General features: G+C 39.9%; 1 protein-coding gene across 6 annotated transcripts in view; it reads right to left on the bottom strand.

Moving 5' to 3' along the window:
• The window catches only part of LOC127056504 (integrator complex subunit 6-like), a 55,945-nt gene that overhangs the window by 19,863 nt on the left and 12,138 nt on the right, over nucleotides 1–23,944 (bottom strand). For all 6 annotated transcript variants that reach the window (XR_007775835.1, XR_007775833.1, XR_007775834.1 and 3 more), the window contains exons 3-8: nucleotides 9,858–10,007; nucleotides 8,253–8,342; nucleotides 7,722–7,905; nucleotides 6,768–6,896; nucleotides 3,453–3,616; nucleotides 1,920–2,072 (exon numbers count right to left, since the gene is read on the bottom strand). Coding sequence is in view for 3 of the 6 variants with exons in the window: in XM_050964408.1 (XP_050820365.1) it covers nucleotides 1,920–2,072; nucleotides 3,453–3,616; nucleotides 6,768–6,896; nucleotides 7,722–7,905; nucleotides 8,253–8,342; nucleotides 9,858–10,007 (870 nt within the window). In the remaining 3 variants the exon portion in view is untranslated. The remainder of the gene's footprint in view (nucleotides 1–1,919; nucleotides 2,073–3,452; nucleotides 3,617–6,767; nucleotides 6,897–7,721; nucleotides 7,906–8,252; nucleotides 8,343–9,857; nucleotides 10,008–23,944) is intronic.

Raw genomic sequence — 23,944 nt, 5'->3', positions numbered from 1 at the left:
ACACAATCAACAGAAATCACTTTTTTCTGCAGATTATTTGTCTACTAATGTTACAAGAAACACCTGATTGTTGTAAGTGAAAAAAAAAATTCCACTATTTTTCCAGGTTTTTTAAACATATGTGCATTTGACAGTATAGTTTGTTAAATATTTTCCACTGTAATTAGTCAGTTTCCCTTGTCTAAGTGGGTCTTTCACGCAACTCGGACAAGAAAAGCTGTTTGAATCTCTCTAGTTTATTTATTCACAAAATTTGTCAGAGGGACTGAGGGGCAGATGAGATATCCAAGCATGCTTTAAAGCCATTATTTGGAATTCACTGGATTGTAAATTGACTGCATTCCCTCAGTTTTTTTCCTACGCAACTGTATGGTTTGTTTTATTGTTGGTTACATTTCCAAAATTACTTTAACCTTTTATTTGTAAGTTAGAGATGTTAACATCTCTCTACACATCCATGCTGTTTCCAAATTCTTTCTGGATTCTTTCTAGGTAATGAAATGATCTCAAATTATCATAGTACCTCACGTATATTAAATGAATTCATCTTCACAACATATCCCTGTGAGGAAGGAGAACCCCATTTACAGAGGGGGAACTAAGGCAGAGAAATTAAGGACTTGTCTACGCTACAGAGGCTATAGTGGCATAGCTACAGCACTACAGCTATGCCGGATAACCCTGTAGCATAGATGCAGCCTACGTGAACACATGAGTTTTCCCTGTGCAACAGTCGCTAGGTCAACAAAAGGCATTCATCCGTGGATCTAGCTGCATCAACACCGAAGGCAAAGGCAGCATAGCTACAAGACTCAAGGTGCACCATAGCAATATCGTCCTAAACGCTAAGGCATGGTGTACACCAGTGTTTCTCAACTTTTTTATACCAGGGACTGGCTTACTGCCTTCCTGAACTGTGTCAAGGATCTCAGGGACTAGCGTCGGTCCACTCAGTGGCCACTGACAAACACTGGTCTGCAACAGGAACTTATGTTGACATAATTACATTGCTCAGGGGTGTGAAAAGTCCACACTCATGAGTGATGTCGTTATACCAACATAAGATTCTAGGTTTAGACAGTGCTATGTCAATGGGAGGGCTACTGCAACTCGGGGAGACAGAGCAGCACGCTGATGGGAATGGCTCTCCCATTGGCGTAGGTAGCCTCTTCACTAAGTGGTACAGCTGCGCCCGTGCAGTTGCATCGCTGCAGCACTGTTAAGTGTAGACAAGCCCTAAATGCAGACCAGGCCTAAGTGACTTGCCCCAGGCCACGCAGAAGAAGCCTGTGACAAAGCCAAGAATAGCACCAAGGCCTCCACAGGACCCAGTGCATTAAGCATAAGGTGTGAATTGGATGGGAGAAGTTAAAACCGCTACTTACCACACAGTACATTAGAATTTATGTCACTTAAATAACATCTAAGAGTTCTAATAGAACTCAATAATCTCTTCCTTTTCCAACATGCAAGTGGCAAGTTGCATTTCATCTGAGTGTGGAACCTGGGGGACACCTTTGCCACTGAGGGAGAGCTCAGTGGTTTGAGCATTGGCTGCTAAACCCAGGGTTGCGAGTTCAGTCCTTGAGGGGGCCATTTAGGTAACTGGGGTAAAAAAAGACTATGTGGGAATTGGTCCTGCTTTGAGCAGGGGGCCGGACTAGATGACCTCCTGAAGTCCCTTCCAACCCTGATATTCTAGAAATGAACTGATGAAGCCTGAGGTAGCATCACCTCTTCAAAGACTTTGAAAAATCTAGTCAGAATTGAGGAGATATGTAAAGATGCCTATTTCCTCAACTTGGCAGAACAGTGTAACATCAGACCTACCTCTTGCCTTCTTGCAGGTTTACGCAGATTAACATAGCACTGCCTGGGGATTCCTATTGACTTTATAATCATCAAATAAAGGCAAATACCTGCCAGCAGGCATGGGGGGACTTTCGTTCCAGGATGTACTGCGTTAAGGGCGAAGGTTCCAGTTCGTATTTGTCAAAAGGAAGCTTGTCTATTACCATTGGCTCACAGTCTACACAGGAGAACCTCACAACAGGATGAGCTGTGCGTGGCGGCTAAGAGGAAGAAGAAAAGATTCACGACTTAGAGTCCACCAACTGCCTGATGTTAAAGATAATCAGGTTAATTCTTTAATGAGTATCTGCTACCCAGAATTTTGCTTTTTTCTTTTATTTAATACAGCTCCAATCTAAGGTAATATTTTAAGAGTGTTCCACTTTTGATACATTCTTTTAAATAAATCAAATCAAGCTGTATTACTAAATGCAGATGAATAAAATCATATAGTAAACAAACAGTTGACATGTAGTAATGCAACCCCTCCCATACACACCCTTTATTCCTCACTAGCCTTCAACACTTAAAAAAAACAAACAAGTTAATCATCAAGTTTTGACAATAGCAGAAGGTTAAGTGCCTACCATGTGATCCAGATGAATCAAGATAATGGACTATTAACAAATCATTCACAAGTTATTGAACAACACTGGCACACAATTCCCTCCTAACCCACAAGGGGGAGAAAGGTAGTTAAAATTAAAATGTTTTAAATATTTCAAGTCCTAAATCCCAGTCAATCCACAAAGCGTGCAAATACATGATTTAAAGAAAACATGAAGTCTTTCTCTCAGCCTGCTGTTCACAGAAATCCATGTTTGAGAGCGTAGCCACTTGGCCAATACAATTGCTCAAAATGTTCCCTAGTGAGTGATTCCTGCCCCTCCTAGGAAAAACTAGCACCTTGAGCAAATAACACAAGTGCAGAAACATAACGTGCCCACTTAGAAATGATATATCTATGAAAAAAAGGCTGCTAGGTTAAGCCAATAACCAACAAAATGACAATGTTTCAGAAAAGAACAAGCACATGCTGCATATTCCCACGATTATCTAGAGAATGCAACTATTTGCTTTCTTCCCAGTCACAACTTTCCCTGCTAGGAAGAGAAGAATCATATACATGGAGAGCTGCTATGTACCAAGAAGAAGGAACATCAAAACTGCACATCTTCTAACCTCCCTTGTTGAGATAGTTTAAGACTCCATGGCTCTATTTTCTAGCCCCATTTTTTAAACGCTTTAAATAATTAGGTTCAAAGCATAATTTTGACTCAATATTTTGAAAACTTTATTTCCACTGTCGCAAAATGTATAGTTATTGAATTAAAGCCTGACTGATGCAATATTTAAGAACTATTAAAAGAACTAGCTTACTGAATGAAACATTTATTGCAATTAACTTTCCAAATCCAGAAGTGATGTGAGATGCAATTTCTAGACTTGTCACCAATCAGCATCACAGAGAGTCAATTCATTTTGTAGTGAAAGCCAGACCACAAGCAAGCCTGGGGTAAGAGACTAATTTACTGTTCATTTAAGAGCTCTCTAGCTGGTCAGGAGATGTGGAATCCTTTTCTTTAGTTTGTTTTACTTACCAGAGTTGGTGAATTCTGATCAGGCCAAAATGACTCTGGAATTGGCCAATGCCCAACAGGAACACCAGTTTTAGGGTTAGGTCGTACATAAATGAGTTTATGACAACTATGCCACGGTTGAGAAGCAAATGAATTGATGGGCCTGGATGAATCAACAAGTCCATCTAAAATTTAAACAAAGCAAAAAAAAATAAAATGAAAAATAAAAAGCTACATGGCACGCAGTCGCTTCCTAGGAAGTTCTCTTATTAACAACCAATGTCCCATTCCATTTGTTTCAAAGACATCAATGTGTGTCTTAACATCAAGGCTGAACACCTACATCAGTGTGTAAAATGGCATAATTTAAAGTCACTTTAAGAACATGTTTGCCCACATTCTACAGTCCTGCTCCAGTTACACAGAAATTCAACTAAGCGCAGCACTGCCTTCTCAGCAGACTACACAAAATTAAGTTTATTAAGTACTTGCTTTAAAAATGGTACAATATACAAGTCTAGAATCTCTAACACTGTCCTGGCAACAAAAACAGATCACTGACATTTTATAGTCTCACTGAAAGTGATAGAGTGTACAGGAAATAGTGTTAGTATTAGTTGAAATTAAATGGGAAAACTTCTCCAGGGAAAGACAAAAAATTTAGAGGTGTAAAATGTACCCTATGGGAATCGATTTCGTCTTAATTTTTAGCAGTCTGTTAAGTTCCTAACGCCTTATTAGTAAGTCATTTCACTCCTCTCCCTTCTCCATAGAAACGCAAGTTTAAAGGGTTTTGTATCAGTTAACGCATTATGGCCTATTACCTCATATACATTCCCCCATTTTTATTTTTCTTTTATTAAAACTGAAACAGTTCAAATAAACTCAGATTATTTCACAAAAGCTAGATATGGTTTTGGAACATGGCTTGATAAGATACAGGTGCATTGCTAAGCTTGCCAGCCTAGTTCCCAGCATTTGTCACAGGTATATGCTTTTGATTCACTTTGCTTCAGAAATGGTTGACTGGTATTACAGAACATGCCCTTCTGTTACAGATCAATTCACTTCTCCATTTTTTGTAGCGTGCAGTAAAACAATTTGAAGAGAACTAACACTGCTACATTTCCCCACCCCAGAAACTTCTGCTACTCTTGGTTTAGATTGAACTTCTTTGCTTCCTTGACGCATGCCAAGTCTGAGCTCTCTCAACACTTTTGTGCTATGCTGATATGTACAGTCTACTATTTTATAGCTTCGGATAAAAGAAAAAAAAACAAAAAACAATCCAGTTCATTCAGTTGCTTTCCCATACAAGAGCAACCTTGCAACTCCAGTGTCCAGACCTGCAGATGTCAGGGACTTTGCTTAGTGCCAGCTTGGACTGCATGGGATGCTAGGGGTAAGTCTAAAACATTTTCCCAAGTAGATGAAAAGTCACTATGAGGAAAGCAGGCAGGCAAACAGGAGAGAAAGGCAGGAGGGAAGAAAAGCTGGCTCAGAATGAAAGTAAGGGTGATAGATGATCATTGTAGAATGTATAAAGGATCCCCCAAAAGCAAAATACACTCTTGATTTTTTTGTTCTACTTGCATTCTCTAAGTGTCTTCAAGTCTGCTTTTAAGTGTATGATTTTCTGTGCATGTAAGTTGTAGAAAAAGAGAGTCTTCCTAAACAGGCCAAGGGATCAGTTTTCTCTTAATTTTAGGTGTCGAGTTCTGCAAGTCTGAACAAATTGCTCCATGATCAACAAATGTATTTTTTCCCCACACATTCTCTCCTGTCCTGGCACATAATTTTTCACTTGCACTTAGGAAAGAAAAGTTTTGACTGATCACAGTGTGATCAGTTTCAAGTAGCACAATGCCAAAAACGTTAAAAAAGACACTTTTACAGTGTATCAATTTAAAATCACGTCTGAAGTATGTTTTTTTTTTAAAGTTCACTATAGCAACTAAAAATGAATAGAATTACATTTTCTTTTCCCCCGTTCATTTTGTGCATTTGACAGCACATCTATAGTCAGTTTTACTGTTTCCCCATATATAGTCAGTTTCCTCTGTTTCCGAGGTTCACCCTACCAAACGTGGGGGGAGAGAAGCAATTAAAAACGGGAAAAAATGTGAAAGGTAAAGCCACAAAAGTTGGCAGGTGCAGCACCTGAAAGCCCTCTCTGCACCCACCTCCCCTCAAATTACTAGATTTCCAATAGGCAGTATCTCCAAGATGATTAAATTCTGTTGCTGTAACATACTGAAGAATCCTTAATGGTGATCCATGGTGTTAATCTTCAAGAACTGTAAATCCAGCAGGTGTCTTTTGCAGTTGTTTTCAAAGGCCTTGTCTACAGTAGGTAAAACAAAGGTGTATTTTTCACATATGCAACATATGTTAAAATACACCTTCCTTCCAGCGCAGACAGCCTGAGCGCACCAAGGGTTTGTCAACACCAGACATTTTGACCTCAAGTTTACTGACTGGCAATTATCTCTAACTAGTTCATGTGTTTCAAAAGGTTAGCATGTACACTCCCAAACATTTGCTTCAGGATACCTCTTGCTCTTTACCCTAAGCTGAGCCCAAGGGTAAAGCAAAATTGGAGGGGGGGAGACAAAGGGGAGGAGGAAGTAAATCCACATTAGCCTTTACAAATGTGCTGAAGACCTCAAGTTACTTGAAGCTGAATTAACTCTGGTAAAGCCTAGAGAAGACAAGCCCAAATAAAATTCACACACACAGCTCTATTTTTTTTTTAAACAAATAAAGTTCTTACAATAGATTGAGGTATTTAAAAACAACAGCTTTATATACTGTCACCCTATACTGCTTTGAAAATAAACATAGCATTCACAAGACTGGTGTGTATAATGCATCCAGGAGGCTTTCCAATTATTTCAACACAGTATAGTTATTAATGCCTCTACTATTTACTTCTGTTGATGAGAGACAAAAGCTTTCAAGCTTGCTGTATGTGGTACCAAGCTCCTCTTCAGCTGTGTGGCTCATAAGTTTGTCTCTCTCATCAACAGATGTTGGTTAAGTAAAAGATATTACCTCACCCACCTTGTCTCTCTAGTATCCTGGGATTGACATTTACAACTACACTGCAACCACTACTTAAAACAGGAATAAGTAGCAATGTTGGACATTTTCTATCTTTTTAGCTGTGGTTCCTCAGTCAACAAAATAAGCAATAAAGGCATTTCATTCCTAAAACAAGGAAAAATCTCAGATACCATACACATTAAGGAGCTACACTCATCTTACAATGCAACATAACAAAAACACTTGTACACAGATTACAGCTACGGAGATGAAAGTGAATAGTTACTGTACCTTCTCCAATGGGAGCTGGGTCTGGTCCTGATTTTTCAAAGTTAATAACAACACCACTCTGAACTTTTTGAACTAGAGATTCTAAACATTGGTTCAACATTCTTTGTGTCCGCACACAATAGGAGCGACCTATAAGTAAAAGAAGAGCAATACAGTAAAAGTCTGAAAATAAGTCACAGCAAACCTTAATTGTGTAAGTAAGGGAGGATACTGTTTATTATAAAAATAAAAGTTATAATATATGTCAAGGCTCTTTTCAACTTTACATGGAATCACCACTGCAGAGTTGCTGCTTTAGTGACAAACTCAAATCATCAACAGACATGGCACAATACTTCCACAGTGCAAATAATACAGACTGTGAAAGCCAAGTTGGTCTTTTCCATCCTGTGCATTATCACCAATAACATAGGCTTTGAAGGCCAAAAAAGCCTTCGGTGACAATGGTGCAAACTCATTGGTGCAGACCTCAATACTGTCGATGATGCTTCTGTTCATTCTTGTGTAATTCACTTCTTTTAGCTGCGTTAGCACCAGAGGGTTAATGAAATAAACATTTGTTATTACAGGACGCAGGTTTTACTGAATACGTAAGGAACAGATCTGATGAGTGACATGGTTTCATTTTTAGTCACTTTTCAAAGACGATGACCAGCCTTTTATAAAGAAAGGGGAAGGGATTACAAACCTTAAAGTGAAAAAAAGTGAAAAGCTGTCAGATTTAAAAGAGCCAGTATTTTTTAATTTTAAGATACTCTTGCAAGGTAGAAACCCAGACTCAGCAGTGCAATGCTAACATGTTGAACTGGCCAGGGCAGAGTCAGTATCCAACGTGAGAAAAATTAGATGCAAAATTACTTCTCTCCCTCTATCCCCCAAGAGCATCCCATTAAGACAACTTAGAGAGTAAGCCAAACTCCACATTGAAATCAAAGCAAAACAACATCCAACTACCTCCTGTCACTTCACACATCTGTGTGATTGCAGATTCATCAGTGGGTACGCTCCCTAGTTGCTCTGGTTCAACAGAAGAAGCTCCTGGCAAACGCAGCACTAGGGCAAACAGCCTTTGATCCCAACGAAATGGTTCTTTGGTTAGTTCACTGCCCGGTAGAGGAGAATTCAAAGGAAGATGAAGCTAATAAAGAAAGATTTGAAGAAAGCTTTAAGGGATCAGATGCTCATTTGAAGACATGTACCCAAACTAATCATCAAAATAATTGATAAACTGAAGGACCAGTTTTCTTCTCTATTAATCAGTGCTCTCAAAACTGTAGTCTGTGAACTCCCAGTGACTATGGAACTAAGCAGTGGGACATCGGGAGAGAAACTGGTCCACCTTTCTTAAAAAGTGGTCTTCAGAATGAAGCTGAATTACCACCAATATAAATCTAATTCATAATTATTTTAGCACACACTGCCAAGATGAAAGTTAGTGTTCCCCTGTAGCCATTTTAAAAAGTAAAACAAATACAAAAGTCTTACCTCCTCTTGAACACCCGCAGTATGTGTCAATTTGTTTCCATCTGTGATGGTAATTAAAATAGATGGCTCTAAAAAGAACGGGTTCCTCCCCTAGAGAAAGAATTAAAACATGTAAAACAGTAACAAATAATATTTAATTCCATACGTCAGTTAAACTTGTGTTGCTCTGTAAATGTACTCATCAATTTACAGCACTGAAAACACGGTATCTGCCTTTAAGAACTTAAAATGCCAAACAAACAATCCTTATAAAAGCTTGAGATGATGTTAAATCTGTGGACACGCAGAATTCCACAACTGACATGACACTGCACATCAGAGCCACTCAGAACTTCAGACTGACCACAAGTGTAGAACTTAGACCCCCGGCCCATAAAGTCACAGTTTGCTATCACTTAAGCAAAAGGTGAGTGTTAGGAGTAGACCCCGATGACACTACATAGCAGCAGTACATCTATATTCTAGCTGGCTCTCCTTGCAGGAGAAAATAAAAAGATCAGTATACTGCCAAATACATTCAGGAGACTTAACAGTGGGGAAAATTAAACATCTTTCAAACTGAGTTTAAAAAAAAGATGGTATTTTAATGAATTATGTTACCATACAGGGCTGTTGCATCTTACACTGGGGTTACGTTCCGCAGTCAACGCATAAAGCGAAAATCGCGCATAGTCAAAATTACATTGAGTGTAATGTCGGGTGGAATCACCCACATAACAGGTACAGTATTAAAATTGTTATTTCTCTTTTTTGTTTTTGCCGACCGCGTAAAGCTGAAATCATGTTAAATGCACTAAGACGCGACAGACCTGTAATGAGAAGGCAAACGTAAGACAGAGTTTGAAATAGTTAGTTGATAAATGCCTACAATTTTTAAGATTCCAGGTGTGTGTACATGCACACACAATATGCACTGAACACAAATATACACAACATCTTTCCATGTGGCTTAGTGTGTGACATGAGAACTAGAGTTTTAAAAATTAAATCTATACTTATATAATCTATTTGAAGTTTATGAAGATTGATTGTACATAACACAAGAACTAGCGGTCAACCTATAAAATGAATAGGCAACAGATTTAAAACAAACAAAAGGAAGTACTTCTTCACACAATGCACAACCTGTGGAATTCGTTGACAATGGATGTTGTGAAGGCCACAACTATAACAGGGTTCAAAAAATAACTACATTTGTTCATGAAAGATAGATCCATCAATGGCCATTAGCCAGGATGGTCAAGGATGCAAACCCATGCTCTGAATGGCCCTAGCTTGTTTGCCAGAAGCTGGGCATGGACGACAGGGGATAGATCACTCAGTGATTACCTGTTCTGTTCATTCCCTCTGAAGCACCTGGCATTGACTATTGTCAGCAGACAGGATACTGGGCTAGATGGACCATTGTTCTGACCCAGTCTGGTCATTCTTATGTTCTTATTAAAAAGAACCTGACCATTTTACTATAACCAGTTCAAAGCAGCCCCCTCATTTTACTCATACTCCATCAATCCCCTCACTCCAGATATTTAACAATATCCACAAAGCAGCAATTGTTACAAAGAGTGTTTGATACAACATGAAGAAAGAACAAACATTTGTTACCTGTCCATAATTGTCTATTCCAGATACTAATCTATTGAGATTTAACAAGTCAAACGAGGATCTGAGAGCCTGCCCGAGGGTAGTCAATCCTGAAGCTTGCAGGTTTTTCAGTTCATTCATGAATGTTGCATGATTTTCCTTCCATCCAGCCTGTTATGTAGTAATATAGAGAGACAAAAGACAGTGTATTGGTCATTTTAGTAGTGATCCAGCAAACATCAACTGCAGGGTCTGATTATCACCTTTCATCTCAGAGGCAGATTATATTTCTCATTAGCAGGTAGATGCTGTTGTGCTTGTATGATACATACATTTGAAATATATATATATATATATATATAAATAAAAAAATAATAAAAAAAACCCAGAGGAGCCACACAAGTATCTTCCCACATAACTGCAATGTGTACAGAACACGAAGTACACAGTAGAAGACTGACAAGCTACACACAGTATTAAGTTTTTGAAACAATGACTATGTCTATTTAGCGCTTTTTATGAAAGATGCAGCAAAGCAGAAGTGACTAATGAAACTATTTGGGTACTTCCATGAGAATGAGAATATTTGATTTAAAAGGTGTGTCCAATGAATGGCATTTAGAAATTAAACATGAATACCTAAGGCACGGGTCAGCAATCTGCAGCACATGTGCCAAAGACGGCATGCGAGCTGATGTTTAATGGCACGCTGCTCCCTGCCAGGGTCCCAGCCCCACTCAGCCCCCCCCCCACCTACTGCTCTCTCCTGCGGGGGCAGGAGGCAGAAGCTTGGTCCTGCCAGCAGCCAAGCTCCTGCCTCCCCCGCTTCTTGCCCCAGTGTGCTGCCTTCCTGTGCCTCCCCCTCTCCTTCCCTGCGCCAATCAGCTGATCGCCCTTGTGAGGGGGAAGGGGAGTGGAGTCGCAGTGCGCGTGCTGCTCCGGGGAGGAGGCAGAGAAGAGGTGAGGATGGCCAGGGCCCTGGGGAAAGGGGTGGAATCGGGCATATCCCCTCCAGCCCCTGCCGTGAGCCACTCATGGCAGGGGGCTAGGAGCACACCCACGAGCCAAGCACCCCCGCCTTCTGCCCTGAGCCCTGCACCCCCCCCCACCCACACACACTCCGCCCTCTGTCCTGACCCCTCCACCCCTCACAACCCCAGCCCTGACTCCTGCACCCCCCCACACACCTCCAGCCCCCGTTCTGACTCCTGCACTTGCACACATACCCAGCCCCCTCACATCCCATGCCCGGACTCTTACACTCCCCCACATCCCCACCCCGAGCACCAAACAGGAGCTCCTGCACCCACACACCCCCACATTCCCACCTGCACCCCCAGTCTGGTGTCCCAGCCACTGGCCCCGCTCAGCCCGCTGGCAGTCTGGGGTCCTGGCTGCCGGCCTCTTGCCAGCCAGGGTCCCACAGGCCCCGTTCAGCCTGCTGCTGAACTAGGTGAACGAAACCCCAGGCTCCCAGCAGGCTGAATGGGCCGGCGGCGTAAGATCAGCATTTTAATTCATTTTTAAATTAAGCTTCTTAAACATTTTGAAAACCTTGTTTACTTTACGTACAACAATAGATTAGTTATATAATATAGACTTATAGAGAGAGACCTTCTAAAAACATTAAAATGTATTACTGGCACGTGAAACTTTAAGTTAGAGTAAGTGAAGACTCGGCACACCACTTCTGAAAGGTTGCCGACCCATGACCTAAGGCATGGTGGTGAATGAAGGAGCTGCAGGGAGAGCACAAGGAGCTGCTGTTGTGGTGCTCGGCAACTCCTCCCCAAACCAGCCTTACCCAGGGCTAGAAAAACATGTAATATGTGCTCAAGGGCTAGTAGAAGGCGAAAGATACCAGAATCCCACATTCCTGCTCCCAGCTCAGTGCCCACCCTGGCCCCAGAACTAGAAAGACATTAAGACAGCTGTGTACCATTAATTGGGGACTTTTAAAAAAAACTGTATAATCAGCCAACTTAGAGAAGTTTCACAAATGCGACTCACTATATTTCCTCACTTTTCTTGTACTTCCTTTCCCTCCTGGCTTCACTCCATTTATGTTCATATACAGATCATGCCTCTTTTTATGCTTTCCTCAACTCTCTTCCTCCACACCCATATTACATATTTGTAAAAACACGCTTTTTTCCTACCCTAGTTTCTCTGCATCCTACCTTGTAATACTTTCTTTTGTCACTACTTCCTTGCTGCTGGAAGCTGGCTCAGATTCCTACCAGGTTGTTGCCTGGAACCCTTCTGTCTCTTTAGCAGACAGACACTTGCTACTTAAAGAAGGACAGTTGCATGGTCCCAATCCCTCCCCCACTGCTGGAAGGGAGACGTGACATGCTGTCTTGTCCTCTGCATCCCAGAGACTCCCGACTGCTGCAATGGGGAGTACAGAACATCTCTCCAACATTTACAGTTCACTCCCTCAGCTACCTGGCTGCTGCAAGGAGGCAGGTGTGTGCATGTTTAAGTGTTATTCCACCCCTTACCTCCAAACCTCAGTTCTGAGTCCTCGACCAATCCCTGCCAATCCCTGCCTCTGCTACTGCTCAGAACTTACCTGAGCAGCAGCCGAGTAAAACTAACTCAATTCTTGTTAGTTTTGCTAATGCCTATCTAACAGAGCACTGGGCCTTAGAAGGCATGCTTGTGTCCCATTGCACCTGTCACTGCCCTCTGAAACTTCAAGCTGTGGTTGTAGGCCATATGCCTGCTCCTAGTCACCTGTTTTACAGGGATTTGCATAGAAGGCTTCCTGTCTCTTTAGGCAGGGGAGTACCTGACAGGGGGGTGGTGGAGGGGAATTTCTGAAGCTATCACTTAGAAGGCCAGAGTGGGAGATAGCTGCAAGTGCTGACTGGCAGGAAGACTTAGCTGAAGAGGATTGTAAAGCTCTAGGAGAAGAGCTGTAAGGACTGGGAAATCTTGGTGATAAGGACTAAGGCAAGAAATAAGTTTCATTTAAGATTTTAACTAACACTGAAGTCCTGGCCATCTGTCCTCTTTCAGCAAAGGAGGTGCCAAATTCCAACAAGGGCATTTACACTCTGTCTTAAGTCAGTCCTTACTGCAGGTTGAATGAAATATTCTTCACTTCCTGCTGCTTTCAATGAAGCGAAGTCTAGTTTGGGTATCTGTTTGTAGAGCACTCTGGAGAAAAGAGCAAATATTTTTATAAGCAGTAACCATGTTCTCAGATCTTTATCTGTTCTATCTCCAGCCATAACAGGAAGAGTAAAGAATTAAGTTTCTTCCTTAGCTTTAAATGCAAGATCTATTTAGATGAAAGATGCTATGTGTAAATTTAAAAAAAAAAGTCACTAATTTCTTTAGAGAAGTGGCTCTGAACCAGGGGTACGCATACCACTGGGGGACAGTGATCTTCCGAGGGTACATCACCTCCTCTAAATATTAGCCTCGCTTTGCAACGGGCAACATGAAGAGCACTAGCAAAGTCAGTACAAACTAAAATTTCATACTATTACTTGTTTATATGGCTCTATACACTATATTAGTGTTTCTCAACCTGGGGGCGGGGGTCACAATTTATTTTACAATTATAGATAAATAATTAAAAATGAGAAAATAAGCAACTTTTCAGTAATATTGTGCTGTAACACCTTTGTATTTTTCTGTCTGATTTTGTAAGCAAGTTTGTAAGTGAAGTGAAACTTGTGGTATGCAAGACAAATCAGCCTCCTGAAAGGGGTAAAGTAATGTGAAAAGTTTGAGAACTACTGCTTCAGAGTAATTCTATGTTGCGTTAGAGGGAATGAGTTACACACAATATGCGGGACATATTTTTAAAGAGGTGACAGCATACATGGACATAACATTCTCCTCGCCCTGAATATATCTTAAAATCCAGATAAAAATATTCTTCCACACCCCTATTGGGAAAATGAGGTGAAGGAAATGGAGGGAATCTAGATTACTCAGGAGATTATATATACTGAGGGCAATTCTTTATTTCTATTTAGTCAGCAATTTGAATCCAGGTCAGCTTGGTAGTATCCAAGAATTAGTATCATAAAATGGCTATATGAAACGAGTTAGACTTCCAGTCAGTTGTCCACAGCACAGCTAAAGCCTAGAGTCTCAAAAAGGGTTAGACTTGAACAGAGAAAGAGCCTTAGCTACTGTGGCATGGTTAACAGTAGTTCCCCAGAACAGAAACTGGGGCACTTTAGCAGGCCAACACAGGGAAGCTTACCAGCCTGTGAAGTACCCATTCTGCAGAGAAAAGTTATCTGCAGGAGTCAGTCTCACACTGTGTACAAGTGCCAGCTTTCATTTTAAAACCCAATTTAAAAACCCACATGTAGTGGACGGTGTTTGGTCTTGCATTCATATGGCTTCTTTTCTAAAATAAAACAGAAGCCACGTGAAGTTGAGGTATACAAAAGTCTGATTAGTTTGGGTTGTTTGTTTTGTTTTTAAAAAGAGACAGAAGCCTAAAAAACTCACTTGTTTTACCCCTTAAATATATATGAAAAAAAGTGTTTAAAAAAAAAATGAAGTTTGGGACTCTCCCTCCCCCCCGAAAACAAGCTGCTGTTATGAAACAGATTCTTCTCCCTCTTCCCTCTCCTCCCCCCAAAATATGCCAGGCACTGCAGCCTAGGGGAGTCTCTGAAACTTGCATCAGTGATTTTGGTAACAAACTTCCCTGCCCCTCAACTCTACCCAGCCACCCTCCCAATGACATGTTCCGTGGCCTATTATTGGACAGATGCATTGACAAACTTGTAGATTGTGAGGTGTCTTAAAAAAAAAGCAGCCAGAGCTAAGTACCAGAGCTTTTGGTACAGAGCTGACTGCAACAGAAATTTCATCCTTTCAGGCTGAAGACAGGCTCATTTCCAGACTTCAGGGCCTCCCAAAGGTGTTTATGTTCTGAGGCAAGATAAGTGTTGCAAATGATCTTAAAAAGTGTCAGGCAATTCCCCGACAGATGTTATTATCCCACCTGCTGTTCTTTGAAGCAGAAATCTCCAGTGGCAGGACACCTGATTGTGTGCTTTAAAATGCTAGATTAGAAGCCCTATGAGTACGGGCAGGGGCTATGCATCTTCTCTGATCTCTTCAAAGGAAGGCTGTTTTTTGAGTGGTAGGACAGCAAAAAGCTCAGAGAAAGACCAAGGCTAAGAGCTTTCAGACCTATTCTGAACTGCTTGCATCTTGAGAGCCATCATTCAGTGCCCCAGAAGTGGAGGGAGAGTACGAACTGGGTACAGGTTCCCAACCTCAGCAATGCAGACAGCCCTCCTGCAGATAGTCTAATAATCAGCTAGAAGAATCCCCATCTTTCAAAAACCCTCATTTTGTTGCCTCTAAACAAGTTTTTTTCCACCCTGAATCTTGGCAGTGGGTTTTTTTGGGCCAGCTCCAGGTCTTTTGACTTAACTGAACAATGACAAAGGACCTCTGAATCCTCTTAACTCTTCAGTACAACTGCAGAGCGCCTGCCAAATGAGCTAAATTTCTTGGTAGTAAACCAGGTCCCAGCCTCAACTCAAGACGTGTTTTCTGAGGGTTCCTGATCTCCTTTAACATATAGATTGGGAAAGTGACAGAATACACACTTATGGAAGCATAATTCTTCCATGTCTTAACTTTCAAATGATCTTGAGAGCATACCTGGATTTCCTCCAGTACATTAACTGGATGTCTTGTATATTTCTTTTTGTAATAAGCCATTCTATAAGGCTATTCCATGTGAGTGCAGGGGGCAGGGAATACAGGACATCCCTAACTCCACACCTTGTTTAAATAAATGCCTGTGGAAGTAAAAGTAGCATTTTCTGTCAATTAGTGCAAGGCTTGCTTGGAGGACATTAAAAAAATATCCAAGTGAATAGTACAAAAATCACTTCTGTGATACGGTTCTCCTGATGACTCTGACCTAAGAATGTATCACTAAAAAATGACAGGGGCATTCAGAGTACTCCAGGAGTTGAAACTGGATCTGGGATTGAGGATTTCTATATTCTTGCTCTTCCTCCCCCTCAATACACTGTTAAAAGAATCCTGCAGAATTATTCAGCGTAATCATTTCTGTGCTCTTGTGTCAGCAGCAGCCCTTCAAAAGTGGTTAGGATTATAAATTGCTGCCTTGGAAAATGCTACTGTGAGGGAATACTGTGAGTATTTTCATCTGCTGGTAGGAATACTATCGAATGAAAGGGAGCTGGAGATGCAAGCACTGAAACAAGAAGAGTTAAAGAGGCTATGTATGCAAATAGACAAGAATAAAGTCAAAACTACAGAGCAGTTATATTTTGGATTCCTTACACATAAGTTCCAGTTGTGAGACTTCAGTTTTTTCAGGTCTTCAAGTACCAAATTCCTAGTGGATCATTTTTATGCACAGAATTTGTTAACACTGAGTAGACTACACCATGGCAAATAAACCGAAGTGTCAATTTGCCATTACTTGAGAGTTCAGAGGAAAAACTAAAGAGAACTGAATTTTAATGGGATGACCTTCTGGTGAATATGAAGGTCTAATGAGGTATTTATACTGTACCTGCTTTTCTGGGCATTTGTGAGAATCATACACCTGCAGCCCCAAGCCATGATTGGGCAAAAGGGATGCCAATCAGCCCTCTGTGACACTAAACAGAACTTTTAAATATCATCCTCTGGAATCCTGAAATTTGTCTTGTGAAATACAATTCTTCAATCAAAGACATCTGGTGGCACTGCACAACTATTCTGTTTCCTTCCAGACAAAAGCTGGAGAGAATTGCCAAGCAAAGAGAGAGGGTCCACCAGCTAAGTGAATAAAAATAAAGTAGCAGAACTACGCAGTACAGGAAAGATTAGAAATTAAAGAGTCAGTTAAGTTTAAATAAATAATTTTCCCAGCTATTAAAACTAAGGTAACTGGTGCAGAATTCAGTTGAGAGGCTTGGGGATCTTCAAAACAAATGTCTGAATAAAAAACAACCATCACTACCACTACCACCACCACCACCAGGAGGTTTTCCTAGTTGGTCTCTTCAAGTTTGGACAAAAAGCACCACTCTCATACAAGTATCAGAGGGGTAGCCGTGTTAGTCTGGATCTGTAAAAGCAGCAAAGAGTCCTGTGGCGCCTTATAGACTAACAGACGTTTTGGAGCATGAGCTTTCGTGGGTGAATACCCACTTCGTCAGATGCATGTAGCGGAAATTTCCAGGGGCAGGTATATATATGCAGGCAAGCTAGAGATAATGAGGTAGTTCAATCAGGGAGGATGAGGCAAGAGTATCAAAATGCAAGAGAATAATGAGCAGACAAAGTCCCTGGATTTTAGATATGTACAGAACAGGATGGACTGATTTATATCAAAGCCATTTAAAAAACCAGGTGGAAGAACTTGATTTAAACAATTGATTTTAATCAATTTTCCTACCATTTGAACACTTCAGTTATTTTCTAACAAAAGGTGCACTTCGATTGGTTGATATAACCATTAAAACATGTTGATTTACAACTAAATAGAGCCTTTACACTAGATCTGGTACATCTTTTTGCTACCTGGCAGGGTGCACTAACTATATACATTTATTTAAACAATTAAGTAACTCAATATTTTCAGATTCTTGTTAATTGTACATTTTAGTATGCTGGAAAATGGTGAATGACATGCTTTTTTACTAGATTACTCACTTTTTGCTCATGATTAATGCAGCGTGACACAAAAGGATGGTAACTGGAATTTAAATATATGAAACAGCACATACATTTATTTTTAATGAAAGAAAACAACCTTACATGTTCAGCTGCAGCTCTTTTCACACCCCGACCAAGGTAGCTAGGGTAACTTAAGTTTTAGGTCTAGACCAGCCCAAAGATACGAGAAAGCACCAACAATGGATCATAGAATTGCATGATAAAACTACACTGTTTATTCTACCTTCCACTGGATTGCTTAGGATTGATCCAGTCCTACTCTCTCAATTTAGAGCCTATTTCTAAAATCAGTTCTTTGACACTACACAAAGATCTCCTTCAAGTTATCAGGCAATTTAATTTTGGGGTGCCAAACATCCTGCCAATGCTGGGGGATGTGACGGAGATCCTCAAACCTGAGCCATTCTTTTTGGGTGACAGATCTGAGGAACTGTCCCAAATTGAGGTGTCATTAGAGGATGTTTTGCAACAAGCCGATAAACTAAACAGTAATAAGTCTCCAGGACCTAATGGTATTCACCCAAGAGTTCTAAAGGAATTCAAATGTGAAATTGTAGTACTAACTGTCATCTGTAACCTATCATTTAAATCAGCTTCTGTCCCAAATGACTGGAGGATAGCTAATGTGATGCCAATTTTTAAAAAGAGCTCCAGTGCTGACCCTGGCAACTACAGGCCAGTAAACCTCACTTCAGTACCGGGCAAATTGGTTGAAACTATTGTAAAGAACAAAACTGTCAGACACAGATGAACATAATTTGTTGGGAAATAGTCAATATGGTTTTTGTAAAGGGAAATCATGCCTCACCCATCTACTAGAATTCTCTGAGGGGAGTCAACAAGCATGCAGACAAAGGAGATCCAGTGAATATAGTGTATTTAGATTTTCAGAAAGCCTTTGACAAGGTCCCTCACCAAAGGCTCTTAAGCAAAATAAGCCATCATGGGATAAGAGGGAAGGTTCTCTCATGGATTGATAACTGGTTAAAAGATACAAAACAAAGGGTAGGAATAAACGGTCAGTTTTCAGAATGGAGAGAGGTAAATAGCGGTGTCCCCCAAGGATCTGTACTGGGATCAGCCCTATCTAACATTCATAATGATTTGGAAAAAGGGATAAACAGTGAGGTGGCAAAATTTGCAGCTGATACAAAACTACTCAAGATAGTCTGCCTGGGACTTAACTGCGAAGAGCTCCAAAAGGATCTCTCAAAATGGGGTGACTGGGCAACAAAATGGCAGATGAAATTTAATGTTGATAAATGCAAAGTAATGCACATTGGGAAACATAATCCTAACTATACATATACAATTATGGGGTCTAAATTAGCAGTTACCACTCAAGAAAGATCTTGGAGTCATTGTGGATAGTTCTCTGAAAACATCCACTCAATGTGCAGCGGCAGTCAAAAAAGCAAACAGAATGTTGAGAACTATCAAGAAAGAGATAGATAATAAGACAGAAAATACCATATTGCCTCTATATAAATCCATGGTACGTCCACACCTTGAATACTGCGTGCAGATGTGGTCACCCCATCTCAAAAGATATATTGGTATTGGAAAATGGTCAAAAAAAGGCAAAGAAAATGATTAGGGGTATAGAATGGCTTCCATATGAGGAGAGATTAATAAGACTGGGACTTTTCAGTTTGGAAAAGAGATGACTAAGGGGGATATGATAGAGGTCTATAAAATTATGAGTGGTATAGAGAAAGTAAATAAGGAAATGTTATTTACTCCTTCTCATAATACAAGAACAAGGGGCCACCAAATGAAATTAATAGGTAGCAGGTTTAAAACAAACACAAGAACGTATTTTTTCACGCAACACACTGTCAACCTCTGGAACTCCTTGCCAGAGGGTGTTATGAAAGCCAATACTATAATGGGGTTCAAAAGGGAGCTAGATAGGTCCATCAATGGCTATCAGCCAGGATGGGGAGGGATGGTGTCCCTAGCCTCTGTTTGCCAGAAGCTGGGGATTGGGTGACAGGGCATGGATTGCTTTATGATAACCTGTCTGTTCATTCCCTTTGGGGCACCTGCCATTGGCTACTGTCAGAGGACAGGATACTAGGCTTGATGGAGCTTTGGTCCAACCCACTATGGCCGTTCTTATGTCACCTTTTTTACTCAGCCTGTGTGCTTCAGACAGGCCAGCATTTGAAAAACTCAACAGCCAGGAGAGCAGCACTCACCAAACTGGCGTGCTAATGGTGAACAAGCAATTCTGAGCCCTAAACACTGAAACCTAAATCCACCCACCATTCCTTAGAACAAAAGTTTAGACAGTGATCTAGTGTGTCTTTGAATTGTCTCTTAAAATTGACTTTCAAAAGCAGCAAAAAATAATAAGAGTTCCTTTTCAGTTTAAACACATTAGGTAAGTTTTTAAGTTATATATCTGGCCAAAGAGAAATGGCTACGGGCTTCCCAAAAATATTGGCTGGCTTGTAGTGATCTTCATTGCTAAACCAGTCTTGGAGAAGCACCTCTCTAGAGATGTGCATATACTCCTTCTCTGAGACTACATACCATCTGGAAGCACTGCACAATGTTTAAATTTTAATGCATCAAAAGTGTAGTAAATTCACAGATTGAAATAATTTGCTCTAAACTCCAAAAAGTATTCATACACATAATAAAAAGGTTTCCAGAATAGTCATTTGCTCTAAAAATTGCCATAGAGAAAGTCAAGATAAACAAACAGTTTGCCTATGCAACTATAGTCTTGTAGATACAGGAAGTATTTCAATTTCAACATTCTACTTTTCACTACTCCTGAGGTCTTGTGTTTTGTTAGGCATTCAACTTTGACTTAATTTCACTATCCCGTCAGTTTCAGCTTTGGATTCCCATCCAATAGCATGTTATTGCTTTTAATTCCAACATAGTAGAGGATTTAAATAAAAATTAGGGCTGTCAATTAGCCGCAGTTAACTCACATGCTTAACTCAAAAAAATTAATCACAATTAATGCAGTTTTAATCACACTGTTAAACAACAGGACTACCAACGGAAATTTATTGAAGACTTTGGAAGTTTTTCTACATTTTCATATATATTGTATTCTGTATTGTAATTGAAATCAAAGTGTATATTTTTTATTACAAATATATGCACTGTAAAAATGATTAAAAAATCCTTTTTTCAGTTCACCTCAGACAAGTACTGAAGTGCAATCTCTGTCATGAAAGTGCAACTTACAAATGTAGATTTTTTTTTTGTTACATAACTGCACTCAAAACAAAACAATGTAAAACTTCAGCGCCTACAAGTCCACTCAGTCCTATTTCTGTTCAGGCAATTGCTATTACAAACAAGCTTGTTTACATTTACAGGAGATAATGCTGCCTTCATCTTACTTATGTCACCAGAAAAATTGGTTTTTTTACAGTGCAAATACTTGTAAGCAAAAATAAATATCAAGTGACCACTGTAGACTTTGTGTTCTGTGTTGTAATAGAAATCAATATATTTGAAAACGTAGAAAACATCCAAAAAACATTTAAATGGTATTTGATTAATTTTTTTAATTGCATGATTTTTTCAATTGTTTGACAGCCTTAATAAAAATATTTAGCAATCGTTGCATTTCTATGGTGCTTTCAAATAACTGAAAGCAACCTTCTTTCATTGAAAACATTTCTATTAGTATTAAGAATTGCAAGATCTCTTCTCCCTTCTGTTCCAAAAACAGACAAGAGAAGCATAAACCACTTGAATAGTTCTTTAAAAACCTCTCCGCACATTGCCCTTTCAACCCAACCAAATTTGAGGGCATTCTCAAAGAGAGGCAGCGAACCAGTTCAACACACCAGGGATCGTACCAAAGAGGAAGTCCCAGACACCTGTCCTTTCCTTCCCTCTCAGCACCAACTCCTTTCATTTTCAAACTCCTCCCATACAATCTTTATATTCTTTGAACTGACAAAGTGGGCATTCATCCACGAAAGCTCATGCTCCAATATGTCTGTTAGTCTACAAGGTGCCACAGGACTCTTTGCTGCTTTTACATTCTTTGACTCACATGATACAGAACCCAAGAACTTAGCTTGAATTTTTCCACCATAGAAAGCTCTGCCTCACCACTGTCCTTCCTCCAAAAATGGAGATGGAAACTCTTTAAATAATTTCAATTTTTTTTAAAAAGGGCGCTGTCTGTGGAACGACTGATGCAGTTTCCTATCTACAAAATTATGGTTATAAATAAGAAGAAAAAGCAGAGCAAGTCTGGCTTTTAAGTCATTCTTTCTTGACTAGGTGAAGAGAACAAGATCAAAAGCAGTGCTTAATACAGAGTGCATAAATACTGGTTACTGTGATTGATAGCCTGCCAATAAGTTCTTTTTTTCATGCTGATTGTTTTTCTTAATTCTGTTTTACTGTTTTTCATGACATTTCATGACACACAATATACAACCAGCTCTGGCTACTACAGCCACCTAAACCCTGCTCTTGTGTGTAAAAACAGCAGTACACATGGTCCTTTTCAGAGGGATCTATGGCATTAAGATACAGGTACAAAACATGTAAAATTTTAATTTCCATTAAATTTAAATTTAATGGAGTTAAATGTGCTGATCTATTTGTAAAAGCCACCTCTTATGCAATACTGAAATACAAGTTGTATTAGCCAAATCCTAATGATTGCTTCACAACTTGTTTTTCTAATTCATCTAAATATTTATTTCCCTGCATTAAAGTTAATTCTCAAATGTACTGATTGACACCTATAAATCTGCTAGTAAAAAGCTTCTGATTATCAGATCAAACTGTAAAATGCAAGCTTGAATCACAGCTTAATGTAAACTGCAGGCATTCAGAGTAGAACAACACTGTCTGCACCAAGGAAAGCAGAACAGAGATACCATATGAATGCCCAAGGTTTTTTTTATAATATATGTATGTATGAAAATACTATATTCAAATGTAACTCTGAGGCAAGTAAAATAATCAATACCATCAAAGAGCAAACTGCCAGCAAGACAGGCCTAGTTACCTGTTGAATAGCTGTATTTTTAAATAACTGATATCCAGGGTTTAATCTGCAATATTTTAGACATTTGGATGGCTATGATCAAAAGCACCATTTTTATTTTTATTTTTGCTGCAGCAACAAGGCCATCACATATGCTTAAATAAGTGAAAGAATATAAACCATCATAACCCACCATTTCAAAATGTATCAGTATTTAAACAAAGAACCCAAAACTATCCAGAATTTGTTCCACTTAGTAAACAAGTAACCATATCAGTATGGTTTTGAAGTAGTTTGAGATTTTACAGTATCTACTTTAATTCTGTATTTAAACCAGCTATGTGTTTTATGTAGTAATTTATGAAGATGGATTATATGGACACCGTAGTTTAGAAATAGTAGGTACTTTTGGATTATAAACTTCAATAAGTAAAGTACACTCCCAACAGTGCAAATAACATTCAAGGACCAAAATCTTTAACTAAGTCAAGGTTAACCAACAGTGCCTTGTACACTTCCAGAATACCAAGCGTACTGAGTTTTTGGGCAGTGAATTCCCTCTGTCTCCCTCCCCCACGCTTTTTTTTTTTTTTTTTGGAGGAAGCGGTGAGTCAGGGTTACACATGATTGAGACACACCAGGAACCTTTCTGAGATCACCTCATTGCCACTCAGGAAGCAGCTCTACACTTCTCCTGGCCCCTCCATTCCTCAAGCTGGACTGGAGGGATGAAGGAAGGTAAGTGGTAACTGATGGGCTACAAGAAGCATATCTACCAGCTGGAAGCATCAAGAGGAAATGGAGGAGAGCCCCATACTCCACTTTAGGGTCTGGTGCAGGGGGAAGGTGCTTGGCACAACCCATAGCATGAGACTGCAGACGTATGAACTCAGTAGGTATTCTCCTCCCCTTCTCTTTCAAAGTCCACCTCAGCCCCTGTTACGGAAAACCAATTTTCAAAATTCTGTAATGTGACGGACCATAACTGAGAATCCCTTGCCCAGCTGACTCCAACTTGCACCACTAATTTTACCCCTGTGCAAAAACATGTTATAAGAAACGATTTTGAAGATTTTGGGGGGAGGAATAGTTGTATCTCAGGAACCCCTTGCTCAAATAAGGACCACTAACCTACCCCAGATCCTCATGAGGCACAGAAATTGTCAGGTTAATCCAGGAAGCATGTGGACTTCACAGCACTTGGAAAAGTCAGCTGTTAAACAGTAAGAGTCTCACCTTAACTACACAGGTGCTACTACCCCACTATAATACGGCGATAAATGTTGGTCAGTTCCACTGAAAACCAACAATATTGTTAAACTGTAGCTCTTTGCTTATACTAAAAATCTAACAAAGTCATTAGGCAACAATTTAAAAAAAACCAAACAAATACTGCAATCGTTATACATGGTTTTGTTTAAAGCTTAAC

The sequence above is a fragment of the Gopherus flavomarginatus genome, chromosome 8, assembly GCF_025201925.1.
Source record: "Gopherus flavomarginatus isolate rGopFla2 chromosome 8, rGopFla2.mat.asm, whole genome shotgun sequence".
In the NCBI taxonomy this organism is placed as follows: domain Eukaryota; kingdom Metazoa; phylum Chordata; order Testudines; family Testudinidae; genus Gopherus; species Gopherus flavomarginatus.
Note: the sequence above shows the minus strand (reverse complement) of the source record. Positions and strands in the feature narration are given on the sequence as shown.